At 37.2% G+C, this 14,841-nt stretch overlaps 1 protein-coding gene across 1 annotated transcript in view; it reads right to left on the minus strand.

Moving 5' to 3' along the window:
- Positions 1 to 458: 458 nt before the first annotated feature.
- Positions 459 to 14,841, minus strand: part of TOP2A (DNA topoisomerase II alpha) — a 28,866-nt gene continuing 14,483 nt past the window's right edge. The window contains exons 21-35 of the mRNA XM_043584371.1: positions 13,841 to 14,072; positions 13,514 to 13,648; positions 13,184 to 13,384; positions 12,812 to 13,007; positions 11,431 to 11,522; positions 11,167 to 11,331; positions 10,952 to 11,035; positions 9,591 to 9,773; positions 9,161 to 9,251; positions 3,682 to 3,834; positions 3,321 to 3,447; positions 3,158 to 3,201; positions 2,638 to 2,778; positions 1,878 to 2,077; positions 459 to 1,566 (exon numbers count right to left, since the gene is read on the minus strand). Coding sequence (XP_043440306.1) covers positions 1,438 to 1,566; positions 1,878 to 2,077; positions 2,638 to 2,778; positions 3,158 to 3,201; positions 3,321 to 3,447; positions 3,682 to 3,834; positions 9,161 to 9,251; positions 9,591 to 9,773; positions 10,952 to 11,035; positions 11,167 to 11,331; positions 11,431 to 11,522; positions 12,812 to 13,007; positions 13,184 to 13,384; positions 13,514 to 13,648; positions 13,841 to 14,072 — 2,173 coding nt within the window. The 3' untranslated portion in view covers positions 459 to 1,437. The remainder of the gene's footprint in view (positions 1,567 to 1,877; positions 2,078 to 2,637; positions 2,779 to 3,157; positions 3,202 to 3,320; positions 3,448 to 3,681; positions 3,835 to 9,160; positions 9,252 to 9,590; positions 9,774 to 10,951; positions 11,036 to 11,166; positions 11,332 to 11,430; positions 11,523 to 12,811; positions 13,008 to 13,183; positions 13,385 to 13,513; positions 13,649 to 13,840; positions 14,073 to 14,841) is intronic.

A 14,841-nucleotide genomic window follows, 5' to 3' on the forward strand; every position in this document is an offset into this window, starting at 1 on the left:
TGACATTTAAATAAATATTGTCTGTTTGAACTTAGCTTTGGTATAAGATGTGAGGAAGGAATTGGATTTATCTAACATTTCTCTTTTTTCTAAATGGTTAGCCAGTTGCCCTTATTGAGATCATCAAATAGTTGTCCCGATTATCAAAATAGTTGTAAAGGAATTTAAAAAAAAGACATGCATATTTGAAACTACTTACTGATGTAGGGCCAAGGCCTTCTGAGTATGAAGGAGATGGAAGAACTTTGTACCTATGTATAAAATCCCAGGAAAAAACCTGATTGGCTTTGGTTAGGTCATGATGCCTATCTCTTAGACCTGTTACCACACGGCCAGGGGCTGTTAGGTCGGTACATCAGCACATGATCAGAATAGTTCTCAAAAGGGAGTGAAGAGGGATATATTTTAGAGTAAAGTAAAGGGTATATTGCAAGGCCCCCCCCATTGCAATCAACGGGTTGCAATGTTTAGAACATTTTATTAAAGTACAAAATTGTTGAAATTAAGTGAAATAGAAAAACATAGTAAATATTTACAAAAACATTGATAACACCACTCAAGTCACACAACATGTAAAAATGCAGAAAGGTCTTAAAAAGTTTGTAAGTTGAAAATTATAGAGATTTCCCAAAGTGGATATAACTGCTCACTGCTGAGTATGGCACTCATAGAAGATCTTTGAATGCTGTCCTCCACTTTTCTGCAATCCAGTGCTCCCTAGACATTTGTTCTTTGGGAGATTTGGACTTGGAGACAGCCCAAGGGGACAAGTCAAGAGCTGAGATAGTCACATAACTTATGGTCTAATTTTCTTCATCCTATTGACTGTGTTGAGGTTATACAGACACAGCCAAGGTGTTTTCTTCAGCCTCTGCTAATATTCAAAAGGATATAAAGAATATGAGTAATTTTCTTATTGCTTGAGCAGAAATTCAGCACATAAAAGGCTGAGTGGGGAGTATTTGTATTAGAACTATAAAGTTCTATCTGATGGAAAATTACCTAAATTTTAAGGTAAAACAGAATTAATCATGCTCTATCTCATATTTACGGAAAGTAGGAAATTGAAAGGAGGCAGAATAGACACTATTATAACAATTTTAGCTTAATGAATGGTCAGTAAACTGTATATGCTGAAGTGACCACACAACTATCTCTAGAGTCCAGAAGAATTTAAAATCAGATTCTAAAGACAAAAGAAAAGACAGTCAAAACATAGACAAAGCAGAGAAGAAAACAATGCCCATGAGGTGGTCACTATTTAGACAGTATTATAAAAAGGGAAGGGATACTTGGGCTTTACACACTTCACTTTGATGATTCGGCATTAAAACTACCTTCCCCAAATGAAATTCAGAAGGGAGGAAATTAAGGGATTCAGGTAACTCTAAAATCAGTCTTGGGCTCAATAAGACCATTACTTAAAATAATCACATTTTAGAACAGATCATCTTCATCTGATTCTTCGAGGTACTTTATAGGTTTCTTTGCCCGTCCAGATTTCGCCCGAGGAGCCACAGCTGAGTCTAAGTCCAGATGGAAATCCTCACTCTCCCCCTTGGATTTCTACAAGAGGAAGTCCATGTAATTTGCACAATGTTAGTCTGACAGCAACATTTCACTGGAAAAACTGTATCAACAGACTGTAATTCAAGAAGTTTCCCACCTTCTAATAAGTAGTAAGAAATAGATCTAAGGCTAGTCTCTCATTGACTAAGTGGCATATTTTTAAATGTAACTGTGATACAGTATGTAAAAGCTAAATGGATTAGGAGATTTAAATTTATTTTCTCAAAAATGTGTCAGATTAAGAGCAAATCTTAATTATGCATTTTAAAACAGCTATAGCAAACAGACGAACTAGGATAAATACTCACCTTGCTTGTGACTGTCTTAGAAATCATTTTCTCAAAATTAGAGTCAGAATCATCAGAAGTGGATGGCTTCCTTTTGCGGCGATTTTTGGTTTTGGGAGGATCAGGCTTTTGAGAGACATCAGAATTCAAGCCTGGCTCCTTTTTGGTTCCTTTTGGTGCAGCCCTTTTTTTGGCACCTGCAGTGGAGGTGGAAGACTGACCTGCAAGTCAACACAGGCATTCATCATGTCCACGCTAGATGGATTATTCTACTGTGGACTTTCTTTAGCAAGCTGTTGAATGCTTACATTTAACATAGGACAAAATCTAATAGAGCTGAAAGTACATTAGAGAATCAAAACTATTCTTAAGTATTTTTAAGTAGGCTCCTATTTTACTAGGCGGGGCTTGAACTCATGACCCTGAGATCAAGACCTGAGCTGAGATCAAGAGTGGAACACTTAACCAACTGAGCCATCTAGGAGCCTCAGCATCTAATTTTTTTATAGGTGTATGTTTTACATTAAACCTTTGCAACTGTTTATAAACCTTATCCCTGTCATAGATAATGAGATAGATAACACCTGGCATTTTGAGATAAATGCTGATTTTAGACCTTCTGACCACCAGTTTTGATTACAAAGATCTAAATATTTGCTTTCACTTGGGAAAGGTTTAATTTCAATATTAATAGTAATTTTTGGGAATAAAAAATTGAATTCATTTGTGGTAGCCAGCTTCTTAATCCTAACATTAACCCTTTTGAAAGACTGAGGCTCACTTTTTGCTGCCGTCTTCTTCACCGCTACCTTCTTTTTAGAAACAGGGTTTATGATTTCAGTTTCAGCTGAGAAATCAGCGGCCGGAGAATCTAGAGAAGGTGGTACACTGTCCTTGGCACCACCAGCATCAAGGTCCATTACTTCGAATGGAAAGGAAAATAGCACATATAAGCAACACACAAAAATCCATTTCCTTCTCTGAGTTCCCATTTAAATACCAAGTCTGTGACTTTTCTAGAATATTTAAAACATACTCTTATAACTTTGTTCTAATTTCTGGATTCTTCATCAGCAGATATTTTTTGTACCTCTAGCACCCAGCAAGCATGTGATGACTTTCAGTATATTAAGTATAGAACCTGTTTCTGTGCAAAACTAACCCTAATGAACAACATCAACGCAATGCTAACAAGAACCCACATTTATCTTCCAAGGCAGGACTCGGATAACGTAGTCCAGATTAGAACCCACTAGACCCAAGTGCCCCAGTGAAGCAGACTATTTTTAATTAAATAATACCTGATGTGGCACTCTTCTGTGGCTTCAGTTCTTTGTTAGTAGGTCTAGAATAAAGAAGAAACCATCAACATCCTGACAACCAATTCTACATGTGTCAAAGAATGTATCATTGACTATTGACAACAATCACGATGATAAGACTCATGTTAGAGAAGATACTTACACTGGTGGGGAAGTTTTGGTCTTAACTGGGCTAACATCTGATGGGACAAAATCCTCATCTTGAGTTTTTTCATCAAAATCTGAGAAATCATCATCTGAATCCAAATCCACTGTAAATTTGGTTTTTGCTATAAAAAACATACATCAAAGAATAAAAGAGGGGAACAGAAATATGTAATTCACAGATTGCTATAACAATTCATGAAGATTTAAGCTTTAGTTTAATATCCTAAAAGATGCTGTAGTTTTTTAAAAACTTAGTAATTACCGCTCTAGTATATAATAATTTCTGGGATTTGTGTCCTGAAATACACTGGCCCAGATCTTGCAACATATCTAGCATGTTGTTCGCTTGTGCTTACTTGCTGCTCTCCGTGGCTCTATCTCTCGTGGGGGAACATCAAAGTCACTTTCATTACTGCTCATATCTGATTCTGAATCAGACCAGGGGTTTCTCTTCTTTCCTTTTTTGACTGGTTTAAATGGCAACGTAGTTTGCTTCTTTGTCTTGGTACCTAGAAGGGAGATAGGAATTAACCACTTTCATATATTCTTAGCCACACTTTTCTCCATCTACCATCCATCCATCTTTCAAGTATTTATTGAGCTCTGTGCTAGTATTGAGAATACAATGGTGAATGGAAACGGATATAGTCCCTCTTCCTATCGAGCTTATATAGCTTGGTCATCTAATCCCATAAATAAATATAATGTGTCTATGTAGGGTATGAGGCATGTGTGTATGTATTTAAATAAGAAGACTGTTCCAAGAAATGCTTGAGCTGAGACCTCAAGTTTAGAATGAACTAGTTGAAGGTAAGTGGGTAATGAAATATTACAGCGCAGAAAATACCATGTACAACGGACCTGTGGGGAAAACAGTACATTTAGGAAAATGAAAGAAGTCCATTATGGCTAGAAAACAGAAGTTGCAGGGAGAGAGGCTGGTCTTAAGCCTTTAAATTTTTAAATTTTTATTTATTACTTATTTAAGTAAGCTGTACATCCAATGTGGGGTTTGAACCCATGACCTCAAGATCAAGAGCTGCATGCTCTACGGATTAAGCCATTCAGGAACCCCAAGGATTTTGTTTTAAACAGGGAACCAATATAACCAGATTTGAATTTTAAAAAGTTCTCTCAGGTTGCAGGATAGTGATTGGAAAGGGGCAAGAATAGATGCAAGATCAACAGAAGGTTATTGTTGAAGTCAAGGCAAGGGAGACAATTCAAACAGAAAAGAATGGCTAGGATGAAACCTTGAGGGTGTCTAATGGCCGAGTAAGGAGGTTTAAAGTCACTAGTCCTGGCCCAAAGAGGAGAAGGGCAGCACCCTCACTGATCTTATACCATCCTTCATATTCTTGTCAGTATACCTATCTACGTCAGATTTCCTAGTTGACGCTAATCTTATCCAGCATCCTCCAACAACCTGGTTTTCTATCTCTCTGTCATCTAGTTTAAGTTTTTTTGTTCTGTTTTTGTTACTACTTCCCAATATAAGCGTGCCCCTCGGCCCCCACTGAGGAGGTCTTCTCATTGTCCCATGCATATTATATGCCCATTTTTCTTTTCCTAATCTAGAATACCTAAATCTTATCCACGCTTCAGGACTGTAACCCAAGTTTTACCTCTCTCACAAAGCCTCTACAATGTACACGCACCCACACTGATCTCGCCTTTCTCTCAGTTCCTACAATGGTTAGTATATATTGCTTTAACTTTCCTGATAAACCTCTTGAAGGTAAACACCATGCTCTCCCACTTCTTGTGCCTTCACATTATTTGAGAGTAATGGGAACATGAATGCTCAAAACATTCAAGTGATTCATTGGTTTTATATGCTAACCGACTGCTAGCTAGGTTTAAAGTTAATATAATTTTGCACAATTTGGCATGCTTTTATTACTTCTTTAGTTTAATACTAAGATGTTTTCATCTGTTTTATTCATCTTTTCATTCCCCACAGAACTGAGCACACATTATCTATTAAAAGTAGATATTTGGGGCGCCTGGGTGGCTTAGTTGGTTGAGCATCTGAATCTTGATTTTGGCTCAGGTCATGCTCAGGTTGTGGGATTGAGCCCCATATCGGGCTCCACACTGAGCATGGAGCGTGCTTGAGATTCTCTCTCTCCCTCTGCCTCTCTCCCCCTCTCGCACATGCTATCTCAAAGTAAAAAAAGTAGACAGTCAAGGTTAGATTTACAGATCAATGGAATGAGAATCCATAAATAAACCTTAATATTTATGACTAACTGATTTTTGACAAGGGTGAAGACAATTTAATAGGGAAAAAAGGTTTTTCAATATGGTGCTGGGACAACTGGATATCCACATGCAAAAGAATGAAGTTGGACTCCTTCCTAACGCCACATACAAAAATTAATTCACAATTCATCAGAGACCTAAATGTAAGAGCTAAAACTAAAACTCTTAGAAGAAAACATAGGGGTGAATCTTCATGACCTTGGACTTGGCAAAAGATTAGATATGATACCAAAAACACAAGCAACAAAAGGAAAAAAAGAAGATAACTTAGATTTCATCACAATTAAAAACTTGTGCTTCCTATCAGCAATAGGCAAAGTATGGAAGGAGCCCAAATGTCCATCGATGGATGAATGGATAAAGAAGATGTGGTGTGTGTGTGTGTGTGTGTGTGTGTGTGTGTACACACACACACACACACACACACACACACACACACACCCCCAACACACACACACCGAGTCTTACTTGGCAATCAAAAAGAATGAAATCTTGCCATTTGCAACTATGAGGATGGAACGAGAAGGTATTATGCTAAGTGAAATTAGTCAGCTGGAAAAAGACAAATATCATATGAGGACTTTAAGATACAAAACAGATGAACATAAGGGAAGGGAAGCAAAACTAATATAAAAACAGGGAGGGGGACAAAACATAAGAGACTCTTAAATATGGAGAACAAACAGAGGGTTACTGGAGGGGTTGTGGGAGGGGCCATGGGCTAAATGGGTAAGAGGCATTAAGGAATCTACTCCTGAAATCATTGTTGCACTCTATGCCAACTAACTTGTATGTAAATTAAAAAAAAAAATTAAATTAAAAAAACTAGAATAAACTGTTCTTAGAGGTTGAAAAGTTAAAAAAAAAACAAAACTTGTGCTTCAAAGGACATCATCAAGAAAATAAAAAAAAATAATCTATAGGAGAAAATATTTGAGAATTATGTATCTGATAAAGGACTGGCATCTAGAATACATAAAGAAATCTTACAATAAACTCAACAACAACAAAAGACAACTCAATTAAAAAAATGGGCTGCTGCCTGGGTGGCTCAGTCAGTTAAGTGTTGAACTTTAGCTCAGGTCATGATATGGCAGTTCATGAGTTTGAGCCCCACATCGGGCTCTGTGCTGACAGCACAGAGCTGTGAGCCTGCTTCAGATTCTGTGTCTCTCTCTCACTCTGCCCCCCACCCCACCCCCACACTCTGTCGCACTCTCTCTCTCTCAAAAATAAATAAACATTAAAAAAAATTTGGGGGGGGGGGTGCCTGGGTGGTTCAGTCAGTTAAGCAACTAACTTCGGGCTTAGGTCATGTTCTTGTAGTTCGTGAGTTCGAGCCCCGCGTTGGGCTCTGTGCTGACAGCTCAAAGCCTGGAGCCTGCTTCAGATTCTGTCTCTCCCTTTCTCTCTCTGCCCCTCCCGTGCTCGTGCTCTGTCTCTCTCAAAAATAAATAAACATTAAAAAAAAATTTTTTTTTAATAAAAATAAAGGGGAGCTTAGGTGGTTCAGTCCGGCTCAGGTCATGATCTTGCGGGGAGTTTGAGGCCCTAGGTGGGCTCTGTGCTGACAGCTCAGAGCCTGGAGCCTATTTCAGATTCTGGGTCTCCCTCTCTCTCTGCCCCTTCCCTGCTCATATTCTCTCTCTCTCAATAAACATTAAGAAAAAAGATTTTTAAAAAATGGGCCAAGGGTCTGAATAGGTATTTTTCCAAAGAAATATAAAAGGCCAACAAGCAACATGAAAAGATACTCAACTCAATCATTAGCTAATAGGGAAATGCAAACCAAAACCACAGTGAGATAACCACTTCATATCCACTAGCATGGCTAGAATGAAAAAGAGTGACAATGAATTAACAGTGTTGGTGAAGATGTGGAGAAACTGGAACCCTTCTACATTGCTGGAAGGAATGTAAAATGGTGCAGCTGCTCTGAAAAACAGTGCAGAGGGTTCTTTAAAATGTTAAACATAAAAAATCCTATCACCCCACACGATTCCACTCCTACGTATCTATCCCAAAGAAATCAAAACATTAAGTCCACGGGGGCACCTGGGTGGCTCAGTCAGTTAAGCACCTGACTCCTGATCTCAGCTCCGTTCTTGATGTCAGAGTCGTGAGTACAAGCCCCTGGGTTGGGCTCCACACCCAGCGTGGAGCCTACTTAAAAACAAACAAACCCATGAACTCCACATAAATACTTATATATGAATGTTCATAGCAGTGTTCACAATACCCAAAAAGTGGAAACAAGCCAGATACCTATCAACCAATGAACAAATAAAATGTATATCCATACTATGAAATACTATTTGACAATAAAAAAGAATGAAGTATTGATACATGTTACTACATGGACCACCCTTGAAAGTATGCTAAGTGAAAAAAGCCAGGCACAATAGACCACATATTATATGATTCCATTCATATGAAATGTCCAGAGTAAGTAAATCTAGAGACAGAAAGTAGATTAATGATTGTATAGGGGGAGGGGAAATTGGGAGGAAACAGAGAGAGTGACCATTAATGGGTAAAGTGTTTCTTTTTGGGACAAAAAAGTGTTTTAAAACTGTTGAGTATACTGAAATGATTGAAGGTATACTTTAAATGGATGAATTTGATATGTGAATTTTTTTTTCTTAATTTTTTTTTAATCTTTATTTATTTTTGAGAGAGAGAGAGAGAGTGTGAGCGGGGGAGGAACAGAGAGAGAGGGAGACACAGAATCCGAAGCAGGCTCCAGGCTCCAAGCTGTCAGCACAGAGCCTGATGCGGGGCTCGAACCCACAAACTGTGAGGTCATGACCTGAGCTGAAGTCGGTCACTTAACCGACTGAGCCACCAGGCGCCCCTGATATGTGAATATCTTAATGAAGAAGTTAAAAAAAGTAGATACTCAGTGAGGGCATAATCAAATGGCTAGTAAAATTCTTTTTTAAAAAGTATTCATTTTTGAGAGAGAGAGAGAGAGAGAGAGAGAGAGAGAGCGAGCGCACAAGCTGGGAAGGGGCAGAGAAAGGGGTGGGGGGCGGGTGGAAGACACAGGGTCTGCGCTGTCAGCACAGGGCCCAATGCGGGGCTTGAACCCACAAACTGTGACATGACCTGAGCCTAAGTTGGACGCTTAACCAACTGAGCCACCCAGGCGTCCCTGTGTAGTAAAATTCTTAAATTTAATTTACTGGGTGCTACTTATAACCCAGACGTGGTTATATGGTATTCAACTACAGGAGTAATACAAACATGACTAAGATGTGCTCACTGTTCTCAAGAACCTTTATATAATATATATCAGGGCCTTTTAACTGGCTAGAAAGTGAAATCTAATAAACTGAGTGTGTTTTCTTTAGATTCCCAACTAAGGAATTCAAGTTGCCAAATTAACGAATTATTTCAAAATGATCTCTTCTAAAATAAATCAAATCCAAGGACAGTGTTAGGGAGGTTCAGGTAAACTTCAGACATAGTCCTCCATCATGTTAGTGCTGAACATGTATGCGGAATATACTAGGTAACAGACAAAATTTAATCTCAAGTCTATACATTTTACTTAAAATGTTTTAATACCTGGTTCTCTTTTCTGTTTCTTCTCCAACCTTTGTTTCAGACCTTCTAGTTCCATACCATCCTCTTGAGGGCTCCCTTCAGTGTTTTCACTCTAATAAAAGAGAGCAAGACAAAGATGGTCAAGTTCTGTCAACTTATTATTTGGAATAATGTAAGGTCAAATATACAAATATATATCTAGTCAAAGAGTGATTTTTTTTCTTTAAGTTTTGGTTAAGAGCTATGAATAAAGGTATGGGCATGACTTTTTCAAGATACTTAAACACCAAAAAAAAAAAAAAAAAAAAAATTAGGTTCACAGGAAAGACAAGTTTTGATTAAATATAGGATAACTTACAAACTATGGGCTTAGAAATTTTATATCATTTATTCAATTTTAAGTTGAAATATGTTTCAAGTATTTTAGTGTATAACTTTTCAAGAGTATTACCTTAATTTTCTTTTTAATTTTCTTTTCTGCCTCTGCTTTCATCTCTATGGTCACTCGGGGGATGACTCTTTTCCCACATGGAGAAGGCAAAACTTCAGCCATCTGTATTTTTTTCCCCTTTGCTTTCCCCCCTTTCCCAGGGAGTCCTATTTGTTCTTCTTGTTTTTCCTTTGTTTCAACAGCCTACAAAGGGGTAAAAGAAAGCAAGTTTATAAGCCAACAAAGACAATACAAAATCTAGGCTAGTTATAGGAATAGAATAAAAGGCAACAGTCAAACTGATTTCAATCTGTACATCTTAATATAAAAAATTTTTAAAAATTTATGTATGTATGCAGTCTCTAAATCCAGTGTGGGGCTTGAACTCAGGACCTCAAGATCAAGAATCACATGTTCTTCTGACTGAGCCAGCCAGGCACCCCACATCTTAAGGTAAATTTGTGGCAAACTGTACAACTAAGTATATCACCAATAATAGTGAATATATAACTAAGGCCCACTTTGACAAGTGTGGAGACAGAAGATTGGGTTCTACTCTTGATTCCACCATTTAAACTGCTGAAGATAAAAAGGGGAAACTGGGTTAGGGATAAAATACATAGGTACATATATACATATTTGTAAACTTAAATAAGTGAGAAAGGGTGGAACTCTACTTGTACATCCATACCTAAGTGTAATAATATAAAACTGCACGGTAAGCATTATAACTTAGTTTATGAAATGCTTTTCTTATCTTAAAATAATATTGGAAAACAAAGCAAATTAGTGAGATTTAGGTAACAAAGTATCTTCTGAAACTGATTAGCTAGTCCTGAAGGTAAATATCTTTGTCCTTTTAGGTTGACTTGGGGGGCTGGGTTGGTCTTCTTACACATTTAAATTCTTTATCTTCTCAGTCTCAATAAGTCAGAAATCAGTTCTTGCCCTTTGCTCTCTGTGTGCTTCCCAGTATCATTTACTTTATCCTAACAATCCGTTCTTTTATGTGTTACCTTGGAATGTTTCCTTTTGCCTCTTATATCCTTTCTATTTGCCAATTGTGAAATTTCTTGACAAAGAGGTATACTGCTGGAATGTACTATTTCATTAATAATAACTTTTGGGGCACCTGGGTGGCTCAATCTGTTAAGCGTCTGACTCTTGATTCGGCTCAGGTCAAGATCTCGCAGTTTGTGAGTTTGAGCCCCACATCGGGCTCTGTGCTGACAGTGCAAAGCCTGTTTGGGATTCTCTCTCTCCCCGCCTCTCTGCCCCTCTCCCATGCTCGCTCTCGCTCTCTCAAAAATAAATAAATAACCTTAAAAATAATTTAAAAAAATAAAATAAAAACTCTAATGCCGACATTATAAATGACACACCTCCAGCTCTTCAATAAAAGCAGCTAGGTCTTCTTTCCACAAATCTGATGGACTCTTTCTCTTTAATGTTTCTAGCTCTTGTTCCTTCATAAGATAGTCAGAAAATTAAGAGTTAATTTATGGGCATAAATAAATAGCACATAATTTTCATGAAGCAGTTTGTACTTTCACTACTAAAACAACTAAGCGGCATGTACCCTCTACCAATAACTCACTTTTTCATTTCTCAGCTTGCACAGTTCATCCTTCTTTTCCTTGGTGAGATACCAAAGAGGCATATCAAGAAGGTAGTTGAAGGTTGGTCCAGAATCTTTTACAGAGTCACCCTTTTCAGCTTCATTTTCATTGTCACTCTCTTCATTTTCTTCTTCATCTGGTACCTAAAGGAGGAATTAAAATGTAGCTTTAACAGGACATGTGAAACAGAGACAGATTATACACAGTCTTTAATAACAGAAAAATGCTAACCAAGAGATTACCTTTTGCTGGGCTTCTTTCCAAGCCTTCACAGGATCAGAATCATAACCCCTCTGAATCAGAACTTTAATTAATTCCTTCTTTGGCTTATTTTCTATTAAAATAAAAGTAAACATAGATAATGGGTTTGAGCATGAGTTGTACCATATTAATTCAAAAGATTAAAGCTAAAAATTAAATGGTCTTTGTCTTACATAAATTTGTATATCCTGGTATAGAGAGAAGTCTTCTCCCCAAACCACTGTGGATGTAAATTACCACAAGGCAGGCAGTCAAATCATGTATGAGACTGCTGACCTAATCAGCAGTCTTAAAAGAATAGAAGACAATCATACCTTTATTTCTGATAAGTCTCTACCTCAATTATACTTCCTTATTAACGTTTCAACATTTCATTGGGCAAGTTTTTAGTGCCACCAACCCAACCATTGGTTTCTCCATGCTGCATCCATTTCTTTTTTCTCTTCCAAGGACTACTGCAGCCAATTTATTACACTTTGAGGGATATTGAATTACTAGCTACTGATATTTCAGAATGAATTTCTGAGTGCCATCTTTTATTAATTAATTTGATACAGATTACATGTTTAGGCCCTCCACATTTTTATACTCAAGAAGACTGGATAGTCACATTATTTCATCTAAATACAACCTTTACTTTTAGTTTTCTTTGAGTCATGTCCAATATTACTCATTTTAGCCTCGCCTTAAGCAACAGTCTTATGAAATCAGGGAGCTGACAGTGTTATTAGTTTTAAAAATATTCATGAAATTGAACATTTAACTATGAAGTTAAACATTTTTGTGTACCACCAGAAAATTATTCTGTGATCACAAGGAACTCATGTTGCCATGTTTTGGGACTTGCTCCTATAACCCATAAGTTAGTTACCTAGCTTTCCTACTTAGCCCTGGACAGGGTTGAGCTATTTCTTTTAATCTTCCTTATACTCCAGCTTTTATCAAAACTATTTACTTCCTGGTTACTTAAACCCTGACTTAGGTGCTTCTAGAAGGTCTTTAAAAAAAAAAATTTCTGAGACATAACTCAGTCTTCAGTACACAATTTACTTGTAATATAAGCCATTTATATCTTCCTTCCAGTCTCTTTTTTTCCCTATCAGACAGACCTAACTTCTCTTTACACAGGTACTTTTTCTAGCTCTCTGTTCTGTCTAAATGTCAACTAAATATTGATTTCTCAAGATAGTCTAAGAAAGCTATCTTTTTCAAACTATAAATGCCTAGGTATTTAAAATAAATGCTTGTATAAGTAACCAGCTGAACTAAATGGATTTTGCCCTCCCTCTCCACTATTATTCTCTCTAAAAATGTTTAAAGTTTGGCATAAGTGTATAGACAGTTATTATTCCAAAAACATACCAATGATTATTTTGCCATCTATTTTCTCTAAGATAAAGCGAGCCTGATTGTTCAGTTTAGCAGATTCAGCACCAAGCATTCCTAGTAGCCATTCTTTTCTTAATCCATAATATTTAAGCCTGAGTTCAAAGAAGTCTCTTAGAATATCCAACACTGTGTCATATTTCTTTAAACATCCTACATGGTCAAAAAGCACCTAGAAAAGAAAAACAAGATTAGAGACAAGAACAGATAAATTGGCTAAACTTTAATGGTTTTAGAGAAATGAATTTATTCTTCGGAAATATAAAAGTATTCTAGGATATCCTTTTAAAACTGGTGGATCTTTAATACAAATCGAAACATATGGATCTCTCATAAAATAAGACATACCATAGAGTTGCATGTGAGACTAGTTTGGAGTTTGAAGACTTTGTGTAGTCCCACTCTCTCTGCCTCTGCCAATTTCTCTTCAGTCATCTTCACAACAAACTTCACAGTGGTGTCTGTATGGTATTCCCTATAATCGGTTATGAGAGGTGGTGTCTTCTCAGTGCCATTCAACATGGGTTCTAGAACCTGTTCTTTATATGTCTAAAGAAAGATAGAATAATCTTTTTGTTAAGTGTGTAAAACACAGGCTTATGAGTATTTAACAAGCTGTAGTACAAAGTGTTTCCTTGATCATAAAAATCAAAGAAAAAAAACCCCACAGTTACGTACCTGGGTCCATGTTCTGATGGGAAGTTCTGAGATTTCAATGGTTGTGGAATTAAGAATAGCCACTTCACCACTAATCACATATTGATTTGGAGCCAGCTCTTCAATCGTACCCCTGAAGTTCTTGTAACTCGGAAGCTAAATTGGTATTTTAAAGAAGAACAGGTTTTCTAAATGTGACACTAAAAACTGAAATCCCCACAGCATTAAACAATAAATCTAATGAATATTAAAGTATGAAATAAATTTGATGTGTCCTCTTTAACCATATAGCCTGATGAATTGAAACCAGATGAAAACGAAGGATCCTGATACACACAAAATAGTTACCATTGGCAAAGGTTCTTCTCCATCCATCAGACGCCTGATATTATTTACAACTTCACGAATATCAAAGTTCGGGATTTTGCAGGACCACCCAGTACCGATTCCTTCAGCACCATTTATCAGCACCATGGGTATAATAGGAATGTACCATTCAGGTTCAACACGTTGATTGTCATCATATAAAAACTTTAATGTATGATCATCTTTTGGTGGAAATAACAACCGAGCCAAAGGGCTAAAGAAAACAATCAAAGAATGTTATTTTATAAAAATACTGGCTTTGATACTTAACTTGTGAAGGACAAGTATTGTCTCATATCTATGCATAAAACCTTCCATATTACCTTGGCTTTAATTGCTGACTAGTAATTGTTTAACAGTATTTATTGAGCACTTTGTATGTGCTAGGCACTGCAGAGATAAAGTCTCTAAGGAGCTCACAGTCTACTACAGGGAGATAGACAATGCACATACATTTTGTCAGGTGGTGGGGTAAATGCTAAGAACAAAGAAAAAGTAGGTAAAAGTGATTGAGTGTGCTAAGGAACGGTCACACGTTCTGAAAGGATAATATTAGAGCAGAGAAGAAATTGAGAGAATGAGCCATCATGCGGTTATCTGGAGAAGGAGTAGTGTAAGCAGAGGGACCAGTAAGTTAAAGGCCCTGAAAGGTGTGCTTGGCACATTTGTGTATAGGCTGAGGCCAGGTGTGTTCGGAACAGCAATAGTATGAGATGGAATCAAACCATATGGGGAGTGGGGACATAGATCATGTAGGTCCTTTAGATTTTGCTCTAAACGAAGCAGTTGGAAGGTTCTGAACCAGAGTGGCCTATTTTAAAAAAATCAACTGGCTACTATAAGGATGAAGGATGAAGGATAAAGAATGAAAGAAGGATGGCAGACTATATTAAAGTACTTTAGGTAAACAGAATGCCTTAGTATTTTTCTAATGCAAAACCCATAGGATTTGCTGATGAATTGGATACCAATGTGAAAAAAGG

Source organism: Prionailurus bengalensis, chromosome E1, assembly GCF_016509475.1.
Source record: "Prionailurus bengalensis isolate Pbe53 chromosome E1, Fcat_Pben_1.1_paternal_pri, whole genome shotgun sequence".
In the NCBI taxonomy this organism is placed as follows: Eukaryota; Metazoa; Chordata; class Mammalia; order Carnivora; family Felidae; genus Prionailurus; species Prionailurus bengalensis.